At 47.9% G+C, this 20,544-nt stretch overlaps 2 protein-coding genes across 2 annotated transcripts in view; one reads left to right on the top strand and one right to left on the bottom strand.

The window, feature by feature from the left end:
- The window catches only part of LOC126458278 (rab3 GTPase-activating protein catalytic subunit), a 474,850-nt gene that overhangs the window by 327,512 nt on the left and 126,794 nt on the right, over nucleotides 1-20,544 (bottom strand). The window lies entirely within an intron of this gene.
- LOC126458280 (leucine-rich repeat and fibronectin type III domain-containing protein 1) overlaps nucleotides 1-20,544 on the top strand; it is a 307,017-nt gene that overhangs the window by 245,087 nt on the left and 41,386 nt on the right. The window contains exons 2-3 of the mRNA XM_050095211.1: nucleotides 3,438-3,818; nucleotides 18,515-18,833. Coding sequence (XP_049951168.1) covers nucleotides 3,438-3,818; nucleotides 18,515-18,833 — 700 coding nt within the window. The remainder of the gene's footprint in view (nucleotides 1-3,437; nucleotides 3,819-18,514; nucleotides 18,834-20,544) is intronic.

The following is a 20,544-nucleotide window of genomic DNA, read 5'->3' as shown; positions in this document are numbered from 1 at the left end:
AGGACATTCACTGTAACTCTGTACATTGGTTATTCATCCTCCTTATATAGTGTGGTCCATTGATTGTGACCGGGCCAAATATCTCACGAAATAAGCATCAAACGAAAAAACTACAAAGAACGAAACTTGTCTAGCTTGAAGGGGGGAAACCAGATCGCTGTGGTTGGCCAACTAGATGGCGCTGCCATAGGTCAAACGGATATCAACTGCGTTTTCTTAAATAGGAACCCCCATTTTTTATTTCAATTCGTGTAGTACGTAAAGAAATATGAATGTTTTAGTTGGACCACTTTTTTCGCTTTGTGATAGATGGCGCTTTGAGTAAGCCTTCGCGGTACAAGCACTTCCGTAATAGTCCACAACAGCCTCACTGCTGGAGAAGTGCAAGTCTCGTTACAACATTACACTCACGTAGGTGGTGATGTGGAATGACAGACGCCAACTAGAATAGTGACTGAGCTAGTAACTGAGCTGACCGCGACTGGCTCTGAGCTAGATACTGTGACTGTAGGGCCCTCCGATCCGCGGCGCCGATCTAAATTCCGGCGGTGTAGAGGGCGTTGGCGGCGCATTGCTTGTGAGGCTGTCTTTGGCCTCTCTCCTGAAAGGCACGCTTGCTATCGATCTTCTCGCAACCTCTTTACCGACCGGTGTGCTGGCGACAGCTTACGCCAGCACAGTACTGAATAATTTCTCTACTATCATTAGAGAAAGGCTAAAGAGCAACGCGCGCGCGCGCGCGTGTGTGTGTGTGTGTGTGTGTGTGTGTGTGTGTGTGTGTGTGTGTGTGTGTTAGCAACTTCAAATGGGCACTCAGTATGCAGGTAACATGCTCCCTTTGTGCGCGCACTCCCAGGGTTGGTTTAAGCCAGAAGCATTACTACTGCAAGATATCTCTACAGGAAGTATCACAATTAGTAGAGTCTGGTTGGGATGCCAAGCTGAGAGGACGTCCAAGCGTAAGCCTTGCATACAGTGTTCTGTGTCCTCTCATTGTCACTGTAGGTTTGTACCAGGGGAAGCAAGGAGAGGATGTTGGTTGGTGGTCAGTATCCTCTTTCTATAACACGAACTGCATGCATATATTAACTGGGTTCTTGATTCGTAAGAATAGCAAATTACTTAACGCAAGATAGTCCAGGTTTTGTACAAGCTCTCTGTAATAGACCACGTTAGCCTCACTCCTGGTGAAGTACATGTCCGCTATGTACACTACTCTGGTCACTATGTGCTCCCTGTCTCTGAGCTAGAGGCTGAGCTAACTGCGACTGCGACTCCCTCTGGGCTGCCCCTGGATTGGTGTCTCAATGGATGACTGATTGGAACCCACTGGGCCCTCCGGTCCATGGCGGCGATCTAAATACTGGCGGCTGAGAGAGCGCTGGCGGCGCGTTTCTTGCGAATCTGTCGTGGGCCTCTATCGATCTTCTCCCAACCTCTTTGCCGCCTGGTGTGCTGGTGACAGCGTATGCCAGCACACAGTCAGTAATGTGTATCACAGCCCACCCGGTTAGCCATGCAGGGTAATGCACTGTTTCGCGAGCAGGAAAGCGTGACAGTCCCCAGCATGAATCTTCCCGGCAGATTAGTGTCGAAGTCCGGTGTGTGGATGGTTTTTAAGGCGGTTTTACATCTGCCTCGGCAAATGCGGGCTGGTTCTCCTTATTCCGCCTCAGTTACACTATGTCGGCGATTGCTGCACAATGTCTCCATGTACATGTGCACCATCATTACTCTACATTGCAAAATCTGGGGTTATACTCCTCTGGTATGAAACGTTTCCAGGGGGGGGGGGGGGGGGGGGAAGGAGGGTGTCCACTGGGGGCCGAACCACACAATAACCCTGGGTCTGGTGTGGGACGGCGGTGGGGTGAGTGGACTGCTGTAGCCTGTTGTGGGGTTGTGATCTACAGAGGGCTACGGTGGGCACGAAGCCTTCCGTCGTTTCTGTGTCCCCAAATGATAAGTCGCTTGCATGGAAAAACGTTCTCGAGCCACTCCTGCGCCCAGCCTAAAGCCGGTGGCACACGGACCGTGCTGTCGAACGTTAGCGTGCCAAGTTCAACGTGCTGCTGAACGCTCAGGAATGATGCGACTTGTGCATACGGTATGTGGGTCCCAACGTGGTATACGCGATCGCAACGCACTCAAGCGGCAGTTGAGGGATGTTTCTAGTTCGTAAATCACACTGTTTGCTCAACGGGCGCGCGTAAAATTCCCACTTTAGCTCTATTAAAATGCACATTTCCTCCATCGTCCACGAAAAGGAGAGTACCATGTCCAATCAATAAGGACAGAGACATATAAAATTTCCATTACAAACAGTGCGGTACAAATTTGGAATACTTCTTCGCATAAGATAAACATTATTTGATCACTCTCACATTTTATTAAAATCCCAAGGTCAGTCTTACTTAATCACTGTTCCTACCCAATAGCAGAATCTTTGCAACATGTGAATTACGAAGCGTAAAAGAAAAAGGAGCAAAATATCTTTATACAAGTAGCGCAAGCTGTCATGTACATCAAGCCAATCGAACAAAGTCACCCCTAAAAGAAAGGTGAACTTATATTTACATAACATCAAATATTATAGTATATACTTATATTAAACTAATAATAAAGTATCAGAACCTAATAAAAACGCTAATGTTAGGAAATAAAATTTAGGAGTGTCAAGACGCGAACCTCCGCCCCAACTATCAAATCATTACGAGACAGTGACGCTACTCATTACGCTAGTCCAACGACACACAAACATACGTCGCAAGTAATCAAAGTACGTTAACCGCTGCAGAAAACCTTATCGTAGTTATGTTACTAACTGAAATTTGATTATAGTAAATTGTACCAAGAACAATGCGGTTTGGGTGGATCTTCCGTGTGTCACTACCTTCAAATAGCCTACTCTCATAAGACGCAAGTTACAATAATTCTTTTGCCATGAATATGATGGTGCTCAGAAACGGCATATATACATATAAACTTGAAATGAATGCCAATATGGCGCCTCATAACTCTGTACTGAAGGGAGACGGCGTGCGCGTGACGTAGGTGGCGTTGTGCCATCTCATTGGTCAACGCTCAGACGCACGCTCAGAATATCTGACATGCCAGATATTGCTCTGCACGTTCGGAAAGACTCCCGAACGTGCTATTGCACGCTGTGACGTCAGAAACTCGGCACGCTCAACGTTCGGATGCACGGTCCGTGTGCCGACGGCTTAAGGCAGTATGCCTAGTCCGTGTAAGTTCTTTACAGTAAAGCACTGAGCCAACAATCTCCAAAAGCGTATGACAGTTTGCTCACAGAGGCTTCGTATTCACGCAGTGCAAATAATCGGACCACCGCCCACAGGGCCAGACGGCCTGAGCGTTAAGCACGCGCCGCGCCGCCTGACGAGGCTACAGTGTCGGGGTGCGTCCACCTGTTGCAGATGCTCCGCTGGCCGCTGTTGGTGGCCTGCTGCGGTCTCCTGCTGCAGGCGCGGCCGTGCGTCGCGCAGTGCCCGTGGTCAGCCCAGCAGTTCGCAGACCTGTCGTCGGGCTGCGTGTGCGCCTTCAACTCGGCGCAGGAGCTGTCGGTGCAGTGCGACGGCGTGGACTGGGCGCGGCTGGTGCGAGCGCTGTCGCGCCTCGGCGCGCAGCCGCTGGACCTGCTCTACGTCACCAACAGCTCGGTGGCCGCCCTGCAAGACGGCGCGCTCGCTCCCCTGTCCGCCGTCCGCTCGCTGCAGATCTCCGGCTGCGGGCTGCGAACCGTCGCCCCGGACGCCTTCCGCGGCCACGAGACCGTGCTTCGCAACCTCAACCTACAGGTAGCGACGCCCACCTCCCTCTCTTTACATTCAATTTAATTTTTTTTTTTACGACAAGGCAAAGTCTGCAGGCTGACGCAAAGGTCTGATGCCTTCAAATTTTGTATTGTAGCTACCAGGCTACACTACAAGAAATGCGCCTAAACATTACACTGTTGTAACAAAAGTTATAGGTAAACTGAAGGTGGAGGGGAGGGGGGGGGGGGAGGGGGAGAAAGGAAAGGAAAGGGATTACTGATGTCAGCTGCATCGGGACATTACGCAGAATCAGCGGCGACGAGTAAAAATGTGTGCCAGACCGGAATTGAAACCGGCATCTCCAGATAGACAGGTAAGTTAACCACTGCGCCACCCAGGACACAGTGTTTGTAGCATCTGCTCGCGCTATCTAGACACGTCTCACCGGCGACCTACACTCCCAACGAGCAGTCCCTGTCAATCTCGTCCATGCTCGCTATTCTGAGGTTTCCCCTAGGATGTCTGACGTACTTCAGCACCCACACTGAAGAAGGTGGATCCACTGCCCATCTAGGCGAATAAATTATATGACTGGGTGGTGCCTGTTCTTTTCGACACGTCCAAAAGATGATGATGATTATGTTTGGTTTGTAGGGCGCTCAACTTCGCAGATATCAGCACCCGTACAAATTCCCAAACTTTGCTCAGTCCAAACTCGCCACTTTCATGAATGGTGATGAAATGATGAGGACAACACAAACACCCAGTCATCTCGAGGCAGGTGAAAATCCCTGAGCCCGCCGGGAATCGAACCCGGGACCCCGTGCTCGGTAAGCGAGAACGTGACCGCGAGACCACGAGCTGCCGACTCGTCCAAAAGAACAGACACCACGCATTCATACAAAAGTCATAGGGTAGCGACATGCACATGCACAGATGGCGGTAGTACTGCGTACACAAGATACAAAAAGGGCAGTGTATAGGTGGTGCTGTCACTTGAACTTAGGTGACTCATGTGAAAAATTTTTCCGACGTCATTATCGCAGAACAACGGGTATTAACAGACATTGAAGGTGGTGGTGGTGGTGGTGGTGGTGGTGGTGGTGGTGGTGATAGTAGCAGTAGTAGCGGAATGGTAGTTGGAGCTAAAAGCATGGGACATTCCATTTCGGAAATCGTTAGGGAATTCTTTATTTTAGGACCCATAGTGTCAACAATGTGCTGAGAATACCAAATTTCAGGCATTACCTCTTACCGTCGACAATGTAGTGGCCGATGGTTTTATTTAACGACCGAGAGCAGCGGCAGTAGTGTTGAATTGTCAGTGCTAATACGCAAGAAACACTGCGTAAAATAACTGCAGAAATCAATGTAGGACCCTGGACGAACGTATCCGTTAGGGCAGTGCGGGCTATGGCAAAACATGATCGACGCGAGTGCCTTTGCTAACAGCACGACGTCGCCTGCAGCGCTTCTCCTGGGCTCGTGACGATATCGTTTGAGCCTTATTGGAAAACCGTGGCCTGGTCAGACGAGTCCCGATTTCATTTGGTACGCGCTGTTGGTAGGGTACGACTGTGGTTAAGCCCCTAGAAGGCATGGACCCAAATTGTCAACAAGGCACTGCCCAAGCTGATGGTGGCTGCATTCTTGCGTGAGCTGCCTTTACATGAAATGGACTGTGCCCTCTGGCCCAACTGAAGGGATCATTGATTAGAAATGGTTACGTTCGGCTGCTTGGAGACCATTCATGGATTTCGTATACCCAAACAATGATGGAGTTTTTATGAACGGCATGTGCCATGTCACTGGGTCACAACTGTTCGCGACTGGTTTGAAGAACATTGTGGATAATCCGAGCGAATGAGTTGGCCACCCAGATCGCCTCGCCACGAATCCCATCGAACAGTTATGGGACATAATCACAACAAAATTGGGGAAGTTCTTTTCTCAGCAGTCGTACATTATGTTCGCAGTGCTGAATTCGAATATCAAGTTTGCTGTTTTGTAGGAGGTCGGCTTCACAACGGAAAAGACAAAAGCCCAAAAATTTTCTTAAGTACTTTTTTCAGATTTTCACTTATATCTCGAAAAACTACACGTTTTTCGAAAATGATCACTGTGTACAAAATTTCGTACAAAATGTAATAGGTTCGATTTTCTGACGAGCGGTATCGGCGTTACAGCGCACTGAATACCAGCGATTTTTTTGCCCTTCTGCGGAAAGTAAAAAATGCAGGGTGCCGAATGGACGTTTTGTCAATTTTCGCTTTGTTCCCGGCCCCATTTTGACAAAACTGACCGAGTATCTGCGTCCGTAGCGTGGTGCATGTTCCGAGTGGCCGTTCATCTGGATGACGCCGTATCAGGACACGGCCATAGACCTGGTGCAAAACGTTTTCATGATTCAAACGACCAGGTGACACGTTTACATTGGTCTACGGTCCAATCCAGATGGTTCCATGGTCCGTTCAATCGTAACTGACGACGTCGTTGGATCAAGTTCAGAACAGGAGAGCACCTCGTTCAACAATGTGACTGAATGATGTGCTCAGAAGACCAGTGTCTGCCCCAGCGTTGTAATCTGCCGTCAGATCTGTCACACATGACGGACTGTCACGCTTTACGGCGCAGGTAAGCGTCCGCCCTCCACGTTCTGTGACGAGGCGTGGACGTGCAACACCTTGTCGCCCCCTCGTGATTGCACATTCTTTCAACCACTTTCCCTACTTGCTCACGACAACAGCACGTGAAAAACAGACCGAGTTCGCCACCTCCGCAATGCTCGTTCCCAGTTCTAGGGTCATCACAATCGGTCCTTCGTTAAAGAGGCGTACGCCACTAGTCTTCCACATCTGCGACCCGTATCGTCGATAGAATCATTCCCCGTTCGTCTCTGCTCTTCCTGGATACTTTTCTTACGGCAGCACGGCCCGCAGCCCCACCAGGCGACATTCAGTCTCGCGGTGAGAAAGTGCTCATAATGTTTTGGCTCTTCAGCATAGCTCGATCATGCGATCTAAACGAGTACATTAACTGTTCGACAGACGCTGGCAGATATCTGAAGAAATTACTTATTACGTTATCAATGGGGAAATATTTTGTTCACATTTCAATTGAACAAAATATCTGAAGACACGCCATCGTGGAAACTATACTGAGGCGCCAAAGAAACTGGTATAGGGATAGGTATTCAAATACCGACAAATGCAAACAGGCAGAATACGGCGCTGCGGTCGGCAACGCCTATATAAGACAACAAGTTTCTCCCGCACTTGTTAGATCAATTACTGCTGTTACAATCGCAGGTTATCAAGATTTTAAATGAGTTTGAATGTGGTGTTATAGTTGGCGCATGAGCGATGGGACACAGCATCTCCGAGGTAGCGATGAAGTGTGGATTTCACACTTCACACACTTCACTAGCGTACCGTGAATCAGGAATCCGGTAAAGCATCAAATGCTGCAGCCGGAAAAAGATCCTACAAGAATGGGCCCATCGACGACTGCAGAGAATCGTTCAACGTGACAGAAGAGCAAACCCTTCCGCAGATTGCTGCAAATTTCAATGTTGGGCCATCAAAAACTGTCATTCTGTGAACCATTCAACGAAACATCATCGATATGGGCTTTCGGACCCGAAGGCCCACTAGTGTACCCTTGATGACTGCACAACAACAAGTTTCACGTCACGCTTGGGACCGTCAACACCAACATTGGGCTGTTGATGACTGGAAACATGTTGCCTGGTCGGACGAGTCTCATTTCAAATTGTATCGAGCGAATGGACGCGTTCGGGTATGGAGACAACCTCATGAATCCATGGACCCTGCATGCCAGTAGGGGACTATTAAAGCTGGTGGAGTCTCTGTAATGCAATGGCACGTACGCATTTGGAGTTATATGGGACCCCTGATACGTCTAGATACGACTGTGACAGGTGAAACGTACGTAAGCGATCTGTCTGATCACCTGCATCCATTCATGTCCATTGTGCACTCCGGCGGACTTGGGCAATTTCAGCGGGACAATGCGACACCCCACACGTCCAGAATTGCTACAGAGTGGCTCCAGGAACAGTCTTCTGAGTTTAAAGACTTTCGCTGCCCACCAAACTCCCCAGACATAACATTATTGAGCATATCTGGAATGCCTTGCAACGTAGTGTTCAGAAGAGGTCTTCACATCCCCATACTCCTACGGATTTATGGTCACCCCTGAAGCATTCATAGAGTTAATTTCCCCAGCACTACTTCAGACATTAGTCGAGTCCATGCCTCGTCGGCCCTACATGATATTAGGCAGGTGTACCAGTTTCTTTGGCTCTTCAATGTGTGTGCGTGCTGACACGCACACAAACTGACTGATGTGTCACTGCCTCGATGACAAATGAATATCAGTAGTACCAGCAGCGACAAGGAAACGGAATTTCTAGATGCACGAGGCTGTAGTGTTAAAGAGTCTGTGGACAGCCGGCAGAGCCGGAGGTCGGCTTCTAAGAAAATTGCAAGGCTGCTTCTTGAGAGAGATTTGCTGTTCCCTGTTGCAGCTTACACAAGCTTCTTCCTTTCACGTATGGGTTACCTCTATTCGACTTGCATAAGGCACACTGATGTTACTTATGTCCTCGTACGTGCTGAAGGACGGGTCCTTCCTAAAGCACCCGGAAATTTGTACTATTAATTAGTAGTACAGTCCCTTGTTTTGCAGAGCAGTGTTTGATGTTGCAAGCTTGCACTTAATAGACCCCCGCACTTTCACTAGCGAGTGCGAATACATGCGACCTCAGTCGAAGGCCCTGCAAGAAATTTCGCAAGTGCACCGGAGCCTTTTTAGAATGCTATATGAGTGAGAGGCGTACGCACACCACGAATTACGACAATTATTGGAACATTTGAAGATATGTGCTGAACACTGCAAAATGTGACTCACCAGTAAAAAGCTAACTTTAGATCTTCTCTTTTTTTACGAAAGGAAGAGACCAACTGCTTCGGCACTGACGAGTAGATTTAGATAAGACGGGAGCAACTGGTTCTGATTCTCATGAAGGAATTCTGCGTATTGCATCACTAACCGGAAGTAACTTACGAAAACTTGTATATCGGTATTCGAAAATATCTGTCTTGATACTTCTAATCGATGTGTTTAGTGAAGAGTCTTCTCACCCTATCAAAATTCTTCGCTCCCCTACAACGTTTCTTTTCACATTATTCTTTCCAGAGAGGACGAGAAAAGAGAACGTTGTCAGTTTCATAAAGGCAACACGAATGCCGCATATGATCCACATGACACCATGGAGTGATCTACTGTTTCCCTTTGTAAGCAGTTTCTAGTCTACAGAAATTACTCGCTTTTAATCGGTGTTACCATTCAAATGAAAAAGAAAAGGAGGCAGCAGATATGCTTTTTAACGTGGGCTAGTGCTCACATGCATTGCAAGCACATGGATGTGTTACGCTGTTTAACGATGCGCCTTCCTGAGAAAACATGTAGAACAATATGAGTAAAAAAACAATGTGTAAACAACAGGAAAAACACTTCCCCTTTCCGTTAAGAGACGCAAACGACCACATAGCATTAATCAGTTTCGATGGGATACTGTAAGTCACTAAGTTTGCAAAAATCCAGCGGTATGCATATTCTCGTACATAAAAAACTTATAAATGATGTATCTCTGCACCTTCTAAGAAGTATAGCAAAGGAGAGTAATTTCCTTATTTGTCGAGTGAGGTGGCGCAGTGGGTAGCACTCTGGACTCGCATTCGGGAGGACGACGATTCAAATCCGTGCCCGGACATCCTGATTTATATTTTCCGTAATTTCCCGAAATGGCTCCTGACAAATTCCAGGATGGTTCCTTTGAGAGGCCACGGCCAATTTCCTTCCACATGCTTGAGACATTCCGAGCTAGTGCTCCATCTCCAGTGACCCCGATGTCGATGGGAGAGGGTTGGCGTAGGCACAAGTGTTTTGGAGCACATCATTCAGCTCACAGTGTTGAACATAGTATTCCGTATCAGAGGAGGCCTACATGTTCCCATGTTGATCCAATAATATCGTCAATTATGATTACAGAGGGCACGAGATCATCGAGACCGACCTGCGAATCAATGTGATCGTGTCGCGTGGTCGGATAACTCCCATTTCATTGTTAAACCAGGTCGAAGGTCGTGTCCAGACACGCCGTCAACCAGGCGAACGGATGCTCGAAACACGCAGCTCGCCACGGACGCATGGCGGTGGGAGGAGTATTATATTATTAGGAACATTCACCTGGGCTTCCGTGGGATCTGTGGTAGTAAGCGAAGGCTTACGTGAACATTATCAGGGACCGCCTGAGATCCCTTATGCTTGTTGTCTTCCCCGGAAGGGGTGGCATCTTCCAGCAGGATAAATGTCCCTGCCACAACGCCAGGATCGTGCTGCAATGGTTTGAGGAGCATGAAAGGGACGCACGTTGACATCTTGGCCATCAAATTCGACTTATCTGAATCCGATGAAACACACTGGGACGCTATAGGGCGCCAGTTCTGCGCCCACAAACCAAGCGCCCGTAAATTACGGGAAGTGTGTGACCTGTGCATAGGCATCTGGTGCCACAAACTAGAGATGGGTCATTCACGAACTAACAGGTCCAAAGGAACGGTTCACCAAGATGAACGGAACGAGCGAGGAACGAATTCTAAGGAACGTTCTTTCATAGTTCACTTCAGTCGCGGCTTCCTTATAGTTCCCGGGAACGGAATACGGTCGGTCTCGTTCCAGCCTCTGTCCCGGTCTCGCTCGGCCGGACTCGTCCTTCTTCGCGTGGCCACTCGTCGCAGTTCCACTACCGACTGCTCATAGTTCAGTAACGAGTTGTTGTTCATTTCGTTCGCTGTGCACGCCCATTCAAGATCTGTTTCATACCTTTTTTGAACTCTGAACTTTTGGTTCTTTTCGTATTCCATTCAGCGCCCACGAAAGGCAATGAAAATGTATTTTATAATTACGTAAATGATATAACAATTACGTGGTATTTAATACATACATCTTATCAGGGAACAAAACGGCGTATCAGCTTACTTCACTAATACGATAAACAGCAGAAGAAATCCAGAATGAGATTTTCACTCTGCAGCGGAGTGTGCGCTGATATGAAACTTCATGGCAGACTAAAACTGTGTGCCGGACCGAGACTCGAACTCGGGACCTTTGGAAAGGTCCCGAGTTCGAGTCTCGGTCCGGCACACATTTTTAATCTGCCAGGAAGTTTCAGCAAAAGATATATTTGAAAAAAAGGCAAGATTCTTTGTTATTAGACATGCAAAGGACGTCGGCACGGCACACACGAAAGGCCATTTTTCGTCTTTATTTGATCCAAGGTAAAAGATCATGTTCATTGTTATGGACGGCAGACCGACTTACAACCGAATGAAGACCGCGCTTCGTAATCGAATGTATGGTGTCACATTCTGTAAAGAGAATGCGGTAACTCCTACAATTTTATTTCCGTGTTACAGGGCGACGCCCGAAAAATCGGCCCCGAGTACTAGACAGCTCATTGTCGCTTACCATTCGTCATCATTGTTTCTAAGTTGTTTGCATTAGCTTATTTGTTATTTGTTCACTGCCTAATTATCACATGTTTATCTATTCTGCACGTAGCGGTCAACAAATCGTGAGTAATTGGCGAGCAGTCTGTACTCGGGGCCGGTTTTTCGTGCGCCACCTTATATTATTTCACTGCGATCAGCCACATAACGCTACAGTTGGCAAAACGAGATGTTTTGCAGAATCACGAAAATTACAAGTGTGTGAGTATTCTGTTATGAATAAAAACTCTGTACTCCAGGGGGAGGCAAGTGCCCCTCTTGGCGCCTTCCATCTTCGGTCACCTATGCTACTAATTTTCAGTCTTTCATACGAGCCATATACCAAGCACAATGAACGGTGAACGAGTAAAAATGAACGGTTCCCAAAAAACAGCGATCACCCGTGAAATAGTTTCCAAGGATGAACGACTTTGCCCAGCTCTACCATAAACCTCTGGAAATCTATCAAAGTACTTGTCGAATCCATGGCTCGCAGAATCGCTGCTGAAATGCGTTCCAGAGATGGACCAACATTCTTTAAGTAGGTGCTCATATTGTTTTGGCTCATTAGCGTATACGCTAAAGCCACGGGAATCTGACGAGAAAACTAAATACGAGGGGTTTCCAGAAAGTAAGTTCCACCGTCCGCGAAATGGAAGTGACATTGAAGATGCAATGAAGCTTTGCAAAGATGTCTTAGGCAGTGTTCCTAGTACACCCATCTAACGCGTCACGTCGCTCTTTCCAGTTTTGAGCGCACAGTGAGAACGTAAAGAACCCCGATAAATAGCGTTTCTGCCAAGTATGGGCGCCTGCCAAGAGATATCGTTTGATTTCATGCAACACCACGAAACGTGACTGTCGCTCAATTCCTTTTTCATGACAAATCTCGAGCGCACACTGCAGGGGCAATTAAGATGCTCCTGCAGCATTTTTATTGGGAAGTGCTTGACCACCCACCGTACAGCCCAGACTTGCCTCCCCCCGCCCCCCCCCCCCCCCCCCCCCCCGATTCTCATCTCGGCCCACATGAACTGCTGGCTATTAAGACAACATTTCGGAACAGACAACGAGTTGCAGACCAGCGTAGAGAATTGGCGGAACGCACAGGCAGCTGCGTTGTATGACGAGGGTACTGGAAAGTTGCTACGGGCAAATAAAACATTTCTGATTTTCACTGCGGTTTCAATTTGGCTACCGAACGGGACTTACTTTCTGGACAACCCCCCGTAAGTCTCATTCTGCGCGGGTATCACATAACTGTGCGAGTACTGTGGGTAGCAGACAAGGGACATATGAAGGCTTGGGTCGGGAGGGAAGCGTGCTTGGATAGTCAAAGCATTTAAGATGATCGCTCGCATAACGCAGAAAATTTGGGTTCGAGTCCTCACCGGCACAAATTTTCATTTGTTTCTTGTAAACTCTACAGCTGTGGTGGTACCGTATTCGCAATTTGGGAATACTTTTCATGAGTGCTGCTAAAGCCTCTGTGTGACCTGAAATCGATCTAGTTTTACCTTTGTGGTCTTTTCACGAGATACATAGGAAGAATGAATATACTTCATTGACTCTGTAGGAACGAACGCATTCGGCCACTATCCTTACTAAATGGATAAAACTGTCACACAGTCACCTCTAGGAGCAACAAAATTTTGACTTTTAATATTTCACATAACCACTGACAACATTTAAAAATTTAAAATGCTGTCATAATCTAATCGCAAAGAGGTATCAATCCCACGTTAAAACTTTAACACAATAAATCAAGCACTAAACATTAGAAACTGCGTATATGCCTTGAGGCATACCAATTGACAGTGCACAAATTATTCAGGCTATTCACTCAGGTACTTGAGAATGAAAGCACTTAGCGACTTATCGCTATTGTCATTATCTGCAGACACATGAACGACGATAATATCATCACACTAGAGCCAACGACGCCGTCATTTGGCAGCCCGTCGATTACGTAATTGCCCGCATCTCGTGGTCGTGCGGTAGCATTCTCGCTTCCCACGCCCGGGTTCCCGGGTTCGATTCCCGGCGGGGTCAGGGATTTCTGTGCCTCGTGATGGCTGGGTGTTGTGTGCTGTCCTTAGGTTAGTTAGGTTTAAGTAGTTCTAAGTTCTAGGGGACTGATGACCATAGATGTTAAGTCCCATAGTGCTCAGAGCCATTTGAACCATTTGATTACGTAATTAACACCTAAGTCTAAGCATCCCCAAATATTTGCTGATGCTTCGTGGAACTCCGAAGGATCGGCATTGTCCCCAGTTTCTTTATTCAGTGTCCAAATTGCGTCAGTGGATTCACAAATGGGTGCCCACTAATAATTCTTCGAATCTTAGACTGCTGAACTTTCACCAACAAATTCCGCGCCAATGTTTTTCGACAATTATTCTCTCTCTCCTCTCTCTTTTCTCTTTTGTGTAATTTTTCACTCACAACAAATGGGGGCAATAAAGTGCTGTACAGCAAAATGTTCACTTGTCAACACGTTGAGTACGCAGCCGATTTCACTGGGCTTTCCGTTGAGGCGGCAGTCCCTCGTGCCAGCGACAGCTGACGTACGTCTAATACAAACGTGAGCGTACTGGTGCGCCTGCCGAACAGCAACCCATCCGACGGCCGTGCAGTAGTCGCCACCTGCCACACAGGCGTAGTCGCGGGAAAGAAATAATCCCTCGGCAACTGGCGCCGACCCGAGTTAGCAAATACAGTGGAAGTACACCCTTTGATGGTTATTGAGTTGGAGTGTAAACGGGTGTGGTACGGTAAGAAGGCAACTTCGAAAACAAGGGTTTATCGAAAACCGAAAATCTTTACTGAGTCTAATAAGGGAACAACTACTATGGTCCTGTGTGAATCAGATGATTACATATAGCAGCCCATTGAGACAGACAGTAAAATGGTATCGAAACTTAGCATTCGATCTTTTTTTCAACACCGCTACTGTGAATGCGTTATATGTAATACACGATGTGACGGGATTGAACTTGCAAATCACAGTATTTCGGAAAATGCTGACAGCCGCGCACACATGGAATAGACATGAAGGAACTCGAGTGAAAGTCGGTACAAGAAGAAGCAAACACCATCGGGAAACAAAAGAACGAAAGACGCATAAAGTGCACAGATATTCTTCTAACTGCTACAAGACAAACACAAAAACAATCAGGAGCGATGCAACGCGAAAGTTAGGTAAACAGGTGGTTATCTTTTGTAACCCAATATTTGCACTGAACGTATAATAAACTTCGCTAAAATAACAAATTTTGTTTTTTGGCCTTGATACTATCGTTCGCATGCGGTGATGTTCAAACGAAAAAAGCAGTCTCAGTCCCAAGAGACTGGTTTCATCGGACGGAAGAGTCCCACATGTCTGAATGCGTCCTTGACGTCTTAACTGGTGCTGTGCGAGAATCCACGTATGTCTGTCGCCTAATTTTAAATTTAGCGACTGGTGTCGACGATTGTTGCCATTATTAGTTGCGGGTTATCGAAAACTATACAGTTACTCTACTTGAAGAGAGACTGATGCGGATGAACTGGAGACCCAGATTAATGACGGCCGTATAAATGAGATACCACTGTATTTAACATGTACATCTGCATCTATAAGCCACAAACCAGTTTTCGGTATGTGGCGGAGGGTACTGTGTGTACCGGCGTCAGTTCCCCGTTTTCTATTGCAGTCGCGTATGGACTGCAGAAGAACAAGTGCTGGTATGCCCCTGAGCGCGTGCGAATCTCTCTCATTTCACCTTCGTGAGCTTTTAGCAAGATATAGATAAGGCCGATTATCTCCGTGACGTCTTCGCACTTATTAAATGAACCTGTAACGAAACGTGCTGCTCTTCTTTGAATCTTCTCTATTTCCTCTATCAATTTTACCTGGCAAGCACACCATATTCACGAGCACTATTCAAGAAATGGTCGAACGAGTATTTTGTAAGCTACTTCCATTGATGAAACTTCTTGGCAGATCAGAACTGTGGGCCAGAGCAAGACTCGAACTCGGGACCTTTGCCTTTCGCGGGCAAGTGCTCTACCAACTGAGTTACCCAAGCACGGCTCACGACCCGACCTCACTGCCTTATTTAGCCCAGTAGCTGATCTCCTACCTTCCAAACTTCACAGGAAGTTTCATACGAAACTTTTAAGACTACCGCTGCTGGAAGAATGGATACTGCCGAGAGATGGTTTAGCCTGGGGGGAAGTTTCCAGAACGAAATGTTCACTCTGTAGCTGATTGTGGGCTGATATTAAACTTCGTGGCAGAGGTTTGGAAGGCAGAAAACGAGGTTCTGGCGGAAACAGAGCTGTGAGGAAGGGTCGAGAATCATACATGGGTAGCTCAGTCAGTTGATGCCTGTCAAAGGATGACATTCCTAGTTGGAGTCTCGGTCCGGCAAACAGTTATAATGTGCAAGGAAGTTTCATATCACTGCACACTCCAATGCAGAGTGAATATCTGATTCTAGATACTTCCAGTGATGATGGATTGCATTTCCTGAGGATTCTTCCAACGAGTCTCAGCCTGACATCTACCTTACAACTAAATTTATGTCGTGGTTCTGCTTCAAATGTCTGCGTACGCATACTCTTAGATATTTTATAGAGGTTACTGCTGCCAGTGATTATTCTGCAATCACATAGTGCCTTTGCTGCTATTGTACCCGCAATAAGTTGCATTTGTTCATTTTGAGAGTCCACTGCGACTCTGTACACAAAGCCTCGATCGTCTGCAAGTCTTCCTGCATTTTTCTTCAATTTTCTAGCGTTGCGACTTCACTGTATACAAGAGCATCATCCGCTGAAAGCCCCATAGAACCTCCAACGTTAGCTGCTTCGTCATTTACATATACTGTGACAAGTAACGGCGCTATAAAAATCGCCTGAGACGTGCTCAAAGCTATTTTTACGACTGAAGAGCTCTCTCCTTTCAAAATGACATGTTTATATTGTGTTCGCTAGAAACCCTTGAATAGAGTTACATTGCTGGTCTGATATTCCATACTCTCGTATTATGTTCATTGGGCAGCCGTGCGGAGTAGTCCACTAAATTATGCTCAGTGCCATTACCGTCGATATGCAGCAGGATTTTGGAACATATACTGTGTCGGAACATTATGAATTAACTGGAACAGAACGGTCTCTTGACACACAGTCAACACGGAATTAAAAAATATCGTTGTTGTCAAACACGAGTAGCTCCTTACTCATTCGAAGTGTTGCGTGCTACTGATAAGTGACTTCAAACTGATTCTGCATTTCTAGATTTCCAGAAGGGATTCGACACCTTACCTCAGAAACGGCTTGTAATCAGATTACGATTTTATGGAATATCTTCTGAGTTATGCGACTGCATTCGTGATTTCCTGTCAGAAAGGTGACAGTTCGGAAAGTGATAGAGTAAAACAGAAGTGATTTCTGGCGTTTCTCAAGGCACTGTTATAGGCCCTTTGCTGTTCCTTACCTACATAAACGATTTGGGAGACAATCTGAGCAGTCGTCTTAAGTTGTTTGCAGATGACGCTGTCGTTTATCGACTAGTAAAGACATCAGAAGATCAAAAGAAATTGCAAAACGATTTAGAAAAGATATCGGAATGGTGCGAAAATTGGCAGTTCACCTTAAATAACAAAAAGTGTGAGGTCATCCACATGAGTGGTAAAAGGAACTCGTTAAACTTCGGTTACACGATAAATTATTCAAATCTAAAGGCCGTAAATTTAACCAAATACCTAGGAATTACAATTACGAAGAGCTTAAATTGGAAGGAACACATAGAAAATGTTGTGGGGAAGGCTAACCAAAGACTGCGTTTTATTGGAAGAAGTCTCCGAAGATGGAAGAGATCTAGTAAAGAGGCTGCCTGCACTGCGTTTGTCCGTCCTCTATTCGAGTACTGCTAGGCGGTCTGGGATCGTTATTAGATGTGATTGACACTATACACCGAGGAAGTTCAGAGAAGGGCAGCACGTTTCGTATTATCGAGAAATAGGAGAGAGAGTGTCACTGACATGATACAGGGTTTGGGGTTGGCATCATTAAAACAAACGTTTTTCGTTGAGGCGGAATCTCCTCACGAAATTTCGATCACCAGCTTTCCCTTCCGAGTGCGCGAAAATATTTGGTTGACGCCGAGCTGCATCGGGAGAAACCATAATCATGCCCGCCCGGTTGGCTGTGCGGTCTAAAGCACGGCTTTCCGGGCGGGAAGGAGCGCCTGGTCCCCGGCACGAATCCGTCCGGCGGATTTGTGTCGAGGTCCAGTGAGCCGGCCAGTCTGTAGAAGGTTTTTAGGCAGTTTTTCCATCTGCCTCGGCGAATGCGGGCTGGTTCCCCTTATTCCGCCTCAGTTACACTATGTCGGCGATTGCTGCGCAAACAAGTTCTCCACGTACGCGTACACCACCATTACTCTACCACGCAAACATAGGGGTTACACTCGTCTGGTGTGAGACGTTCGCTGGGGGAGTCCACCGGGGACCGAACCGCACAATAACCCTGGGTCCGGTGTGGGGCGGCGTTGGGGTGAAGTGGACTGGGGTCGTCGTCGTGGGGTTGTGGACCACTGCGGCTGCGGCGGGGACGGAACCTCTCCGTCGTTTCTAGGTTCCCGGTTCACATACAATACAATAGAACCATAATCATAATAAAATAAGGGAAATGAGCGCTCGCACGGAGAGATATAGGTGTTCGTCTTTTGCGCGTGGTTTCGAGAGTGGAATAATAGAGAATTATTGTGAAGCTCATCGTCTTGCGGTAGCGTTCTTGCTTCCCCCCGCACGGGGTCCCGGGTTCGATCCCGGCGGGGTCAGAAGCTTGCCTTGTTGGCGGTGCGGGTCTCCCGCATCGTCCCCTACGCTCCTCGGAATATGGGACCTCATCATCATTATCATTCTGAAGATGGTTCGATGAACCCTCGGTCAGGCACTTAAATGTGATTTGCAGAGTATCGATGTTGATGTAGATGAGCTGATCGAACGCTTTTCGGGAGCCTAGGAACACGGTGGCTACTCGCGTGCCTGTGTTTAGTGCTTTGTTTGTGTCCCGGACGATCGGAGCGAGCTGGGTTTCACGCGGTCGTTTGGAGTCCGTGCCACGAGTGTGTCAACGTATTGTGCACTGCACTAGCCGTGTATGTGTGTTCGGCAGGACAACGAGCTGGGCGCGGTGCCGTCGGCGGCGCTCTCGCGGCTGTCGGCGCTGACCCACCTGGACCTGTCGCGCAACCGCCTGGCGCACGTGCCGGCGGGCGCGCTGGAGCCGCTGTCGTCGCTGGCGACGCTGCGGCTGGCCGACAACGCCAACGTGACGCTGGCGGCGGGCGCGCTGCGCGGCCTGGGGGCGTCGCTGCGCAACCTCAACCTGCGCGGCGCGCGCCTGCGACACCTGCCGGCCGACGCGCTCGCGCCGCTGCGCAGCCTCGCCTTCCTCGACCTCTCGCACAACGCCATCCGCGAGCTGCCGCCAGGTCAGTGCCGGCGAGGTGCTCGCTCCGCGAGCGACGGTCTCGTCTCGACTGGGGGCCAAGGGATATCTATGCTGCAGGCTAGCCGCCCGCAACAAATCGAGTGTCTCTTCTCTGAGTCCCAAGCGCATTATATCCAATCTTTCGGCAGACATCTGTAATATACACTACTGGCCATTAAAATTCCTACACCACGCAGATCACGTGCTACAGATGAGAAATTTAACCGACAGGAAGAAGATGCTGCGATATGCAAATGATTAGCTTTTCAGAACATTCACACAAGGTTGGCGCCGGTGGCGACACCTACAACGTACTGACATGATGAAAGTTTCCAACCGATTACTCATACACAAACAGCAGTTGACCGGCGTTGCCTGGTGAAACGTTGTTGTCATGCCTCGTGTAAGGGTGAGAATTGCGTACCATCACGTTTCCGACTTTGAGAAAGGTCGGATTGTAGCCTATCCCGATTGCGGTTTATCGTATGGCGTCATTGCTGCTCGCATTGGTCGAGATCCAATGACTGTTAGCAGAATATGGAATCGGTGGGTTCAGGAGGGTAATACGGAACGCCGTGCTGGACCCCAAAGGCCTCGTATCACTAGCAGTTGAGATGACAGGCATCTTATCCGCATGGCTGTAACGTCTCGTGTAGCCACGTCTCGATCTCTGAGTCAACAGATGGGGACGTTTACAAGACAACAACCATCTGCGCGAACAGTTCGACGACGTTTGCAGCAACATGGACTGTCAGCTCGGAGACCGTGGCTGCGGTTACTCTTGACGCTGCATCACAGACAGGAGCACCTGCGATGGTGCACTCAACGACGAACGTGGGTGCACGAATGGCAAAACATCATTTTTTCGGATGAATCCAGGTTCTGTTGACAGCATCGTGATGGTCGCATCCGTGTCTGGCGACATCGCGGTGAACGCACATTGGAAGCGTGTATTCGTCATCGCCATACTGGCGTATCACCCGGCGTGATGGTATGGGGTGGCATTGGTTACACGTGTCGGTCAGCTCTTGTTCGCATTCACGGCACTTTGAACAGTGGACGTTACATTTCAGATGTGTTACGACCCGGGCTCTACCCTTCATTCGATCCCTGCGAAACCCTACATTTCAGCAGGATAATGCACGACCGCACGTTGCAGGTCCTGTAAGGGCCTTTCTGGAAACAGAAAATGTTCGACTGCTGCCGTGGCCAGCACATTCTCCAGATCTCTCACCAATTGAAAACGTCTGGTCAATGGTGGCCGAACAACTGGCTCGTCACAATACGCCAGTCGCTACTCTTGATGAACTGTGGTATCGTGTTGAAGCTGCATGGGCAGCTGTACCTGTATACGCCATCCAAGCTCCGTTTGAGACAATGCCCAGGCGTATCAAGGCCTTTACTACGGCCAGAGGTGGTTGTTCTGGGTACTGATTTCTCAGGATCTATGCACCCAAATTGCGTGAAAATGTAATCACATGTCAGTTCTCGTATAATATATTTGTCCAATGAATACCCGTTTATCATCTGGATTTCTTCTTGGTGTAGCAATTTTAATGGCCAGTAGTGTAGATTTTGCGCTATGTAGCTGGAGTCAGCCCAGACAAACATAGCGTGGCCATCATCCGCAGCAAGCATAGAAATATTCGTTTTGTACATAGAAACTACCTTTTCTTGCTGCAATGTATTTTATTTGTCCCAGATGCGTTTAG

The sequence above is a fragment of the Schistocerca serialis genome, chromosome 2, assembly GCF_023864345.2.
Source record: "Schistocerca serialis cubense isolate TAMUIC-IGC-003099 chromosome 2, iqSchSeri2.2, whole genome shotgun sequence".
NCBI lineage: Eukaryota > Metazoa > Arthropoda > Insecta > Orthoptera > Acrididae > Schistocerca > Schistocerca serialis.
The sequence above is the reverse complement of the archived record's forward strand: the minus strand, read 5'-3'. Positions and strand labels throughout refer to the sequence as shown.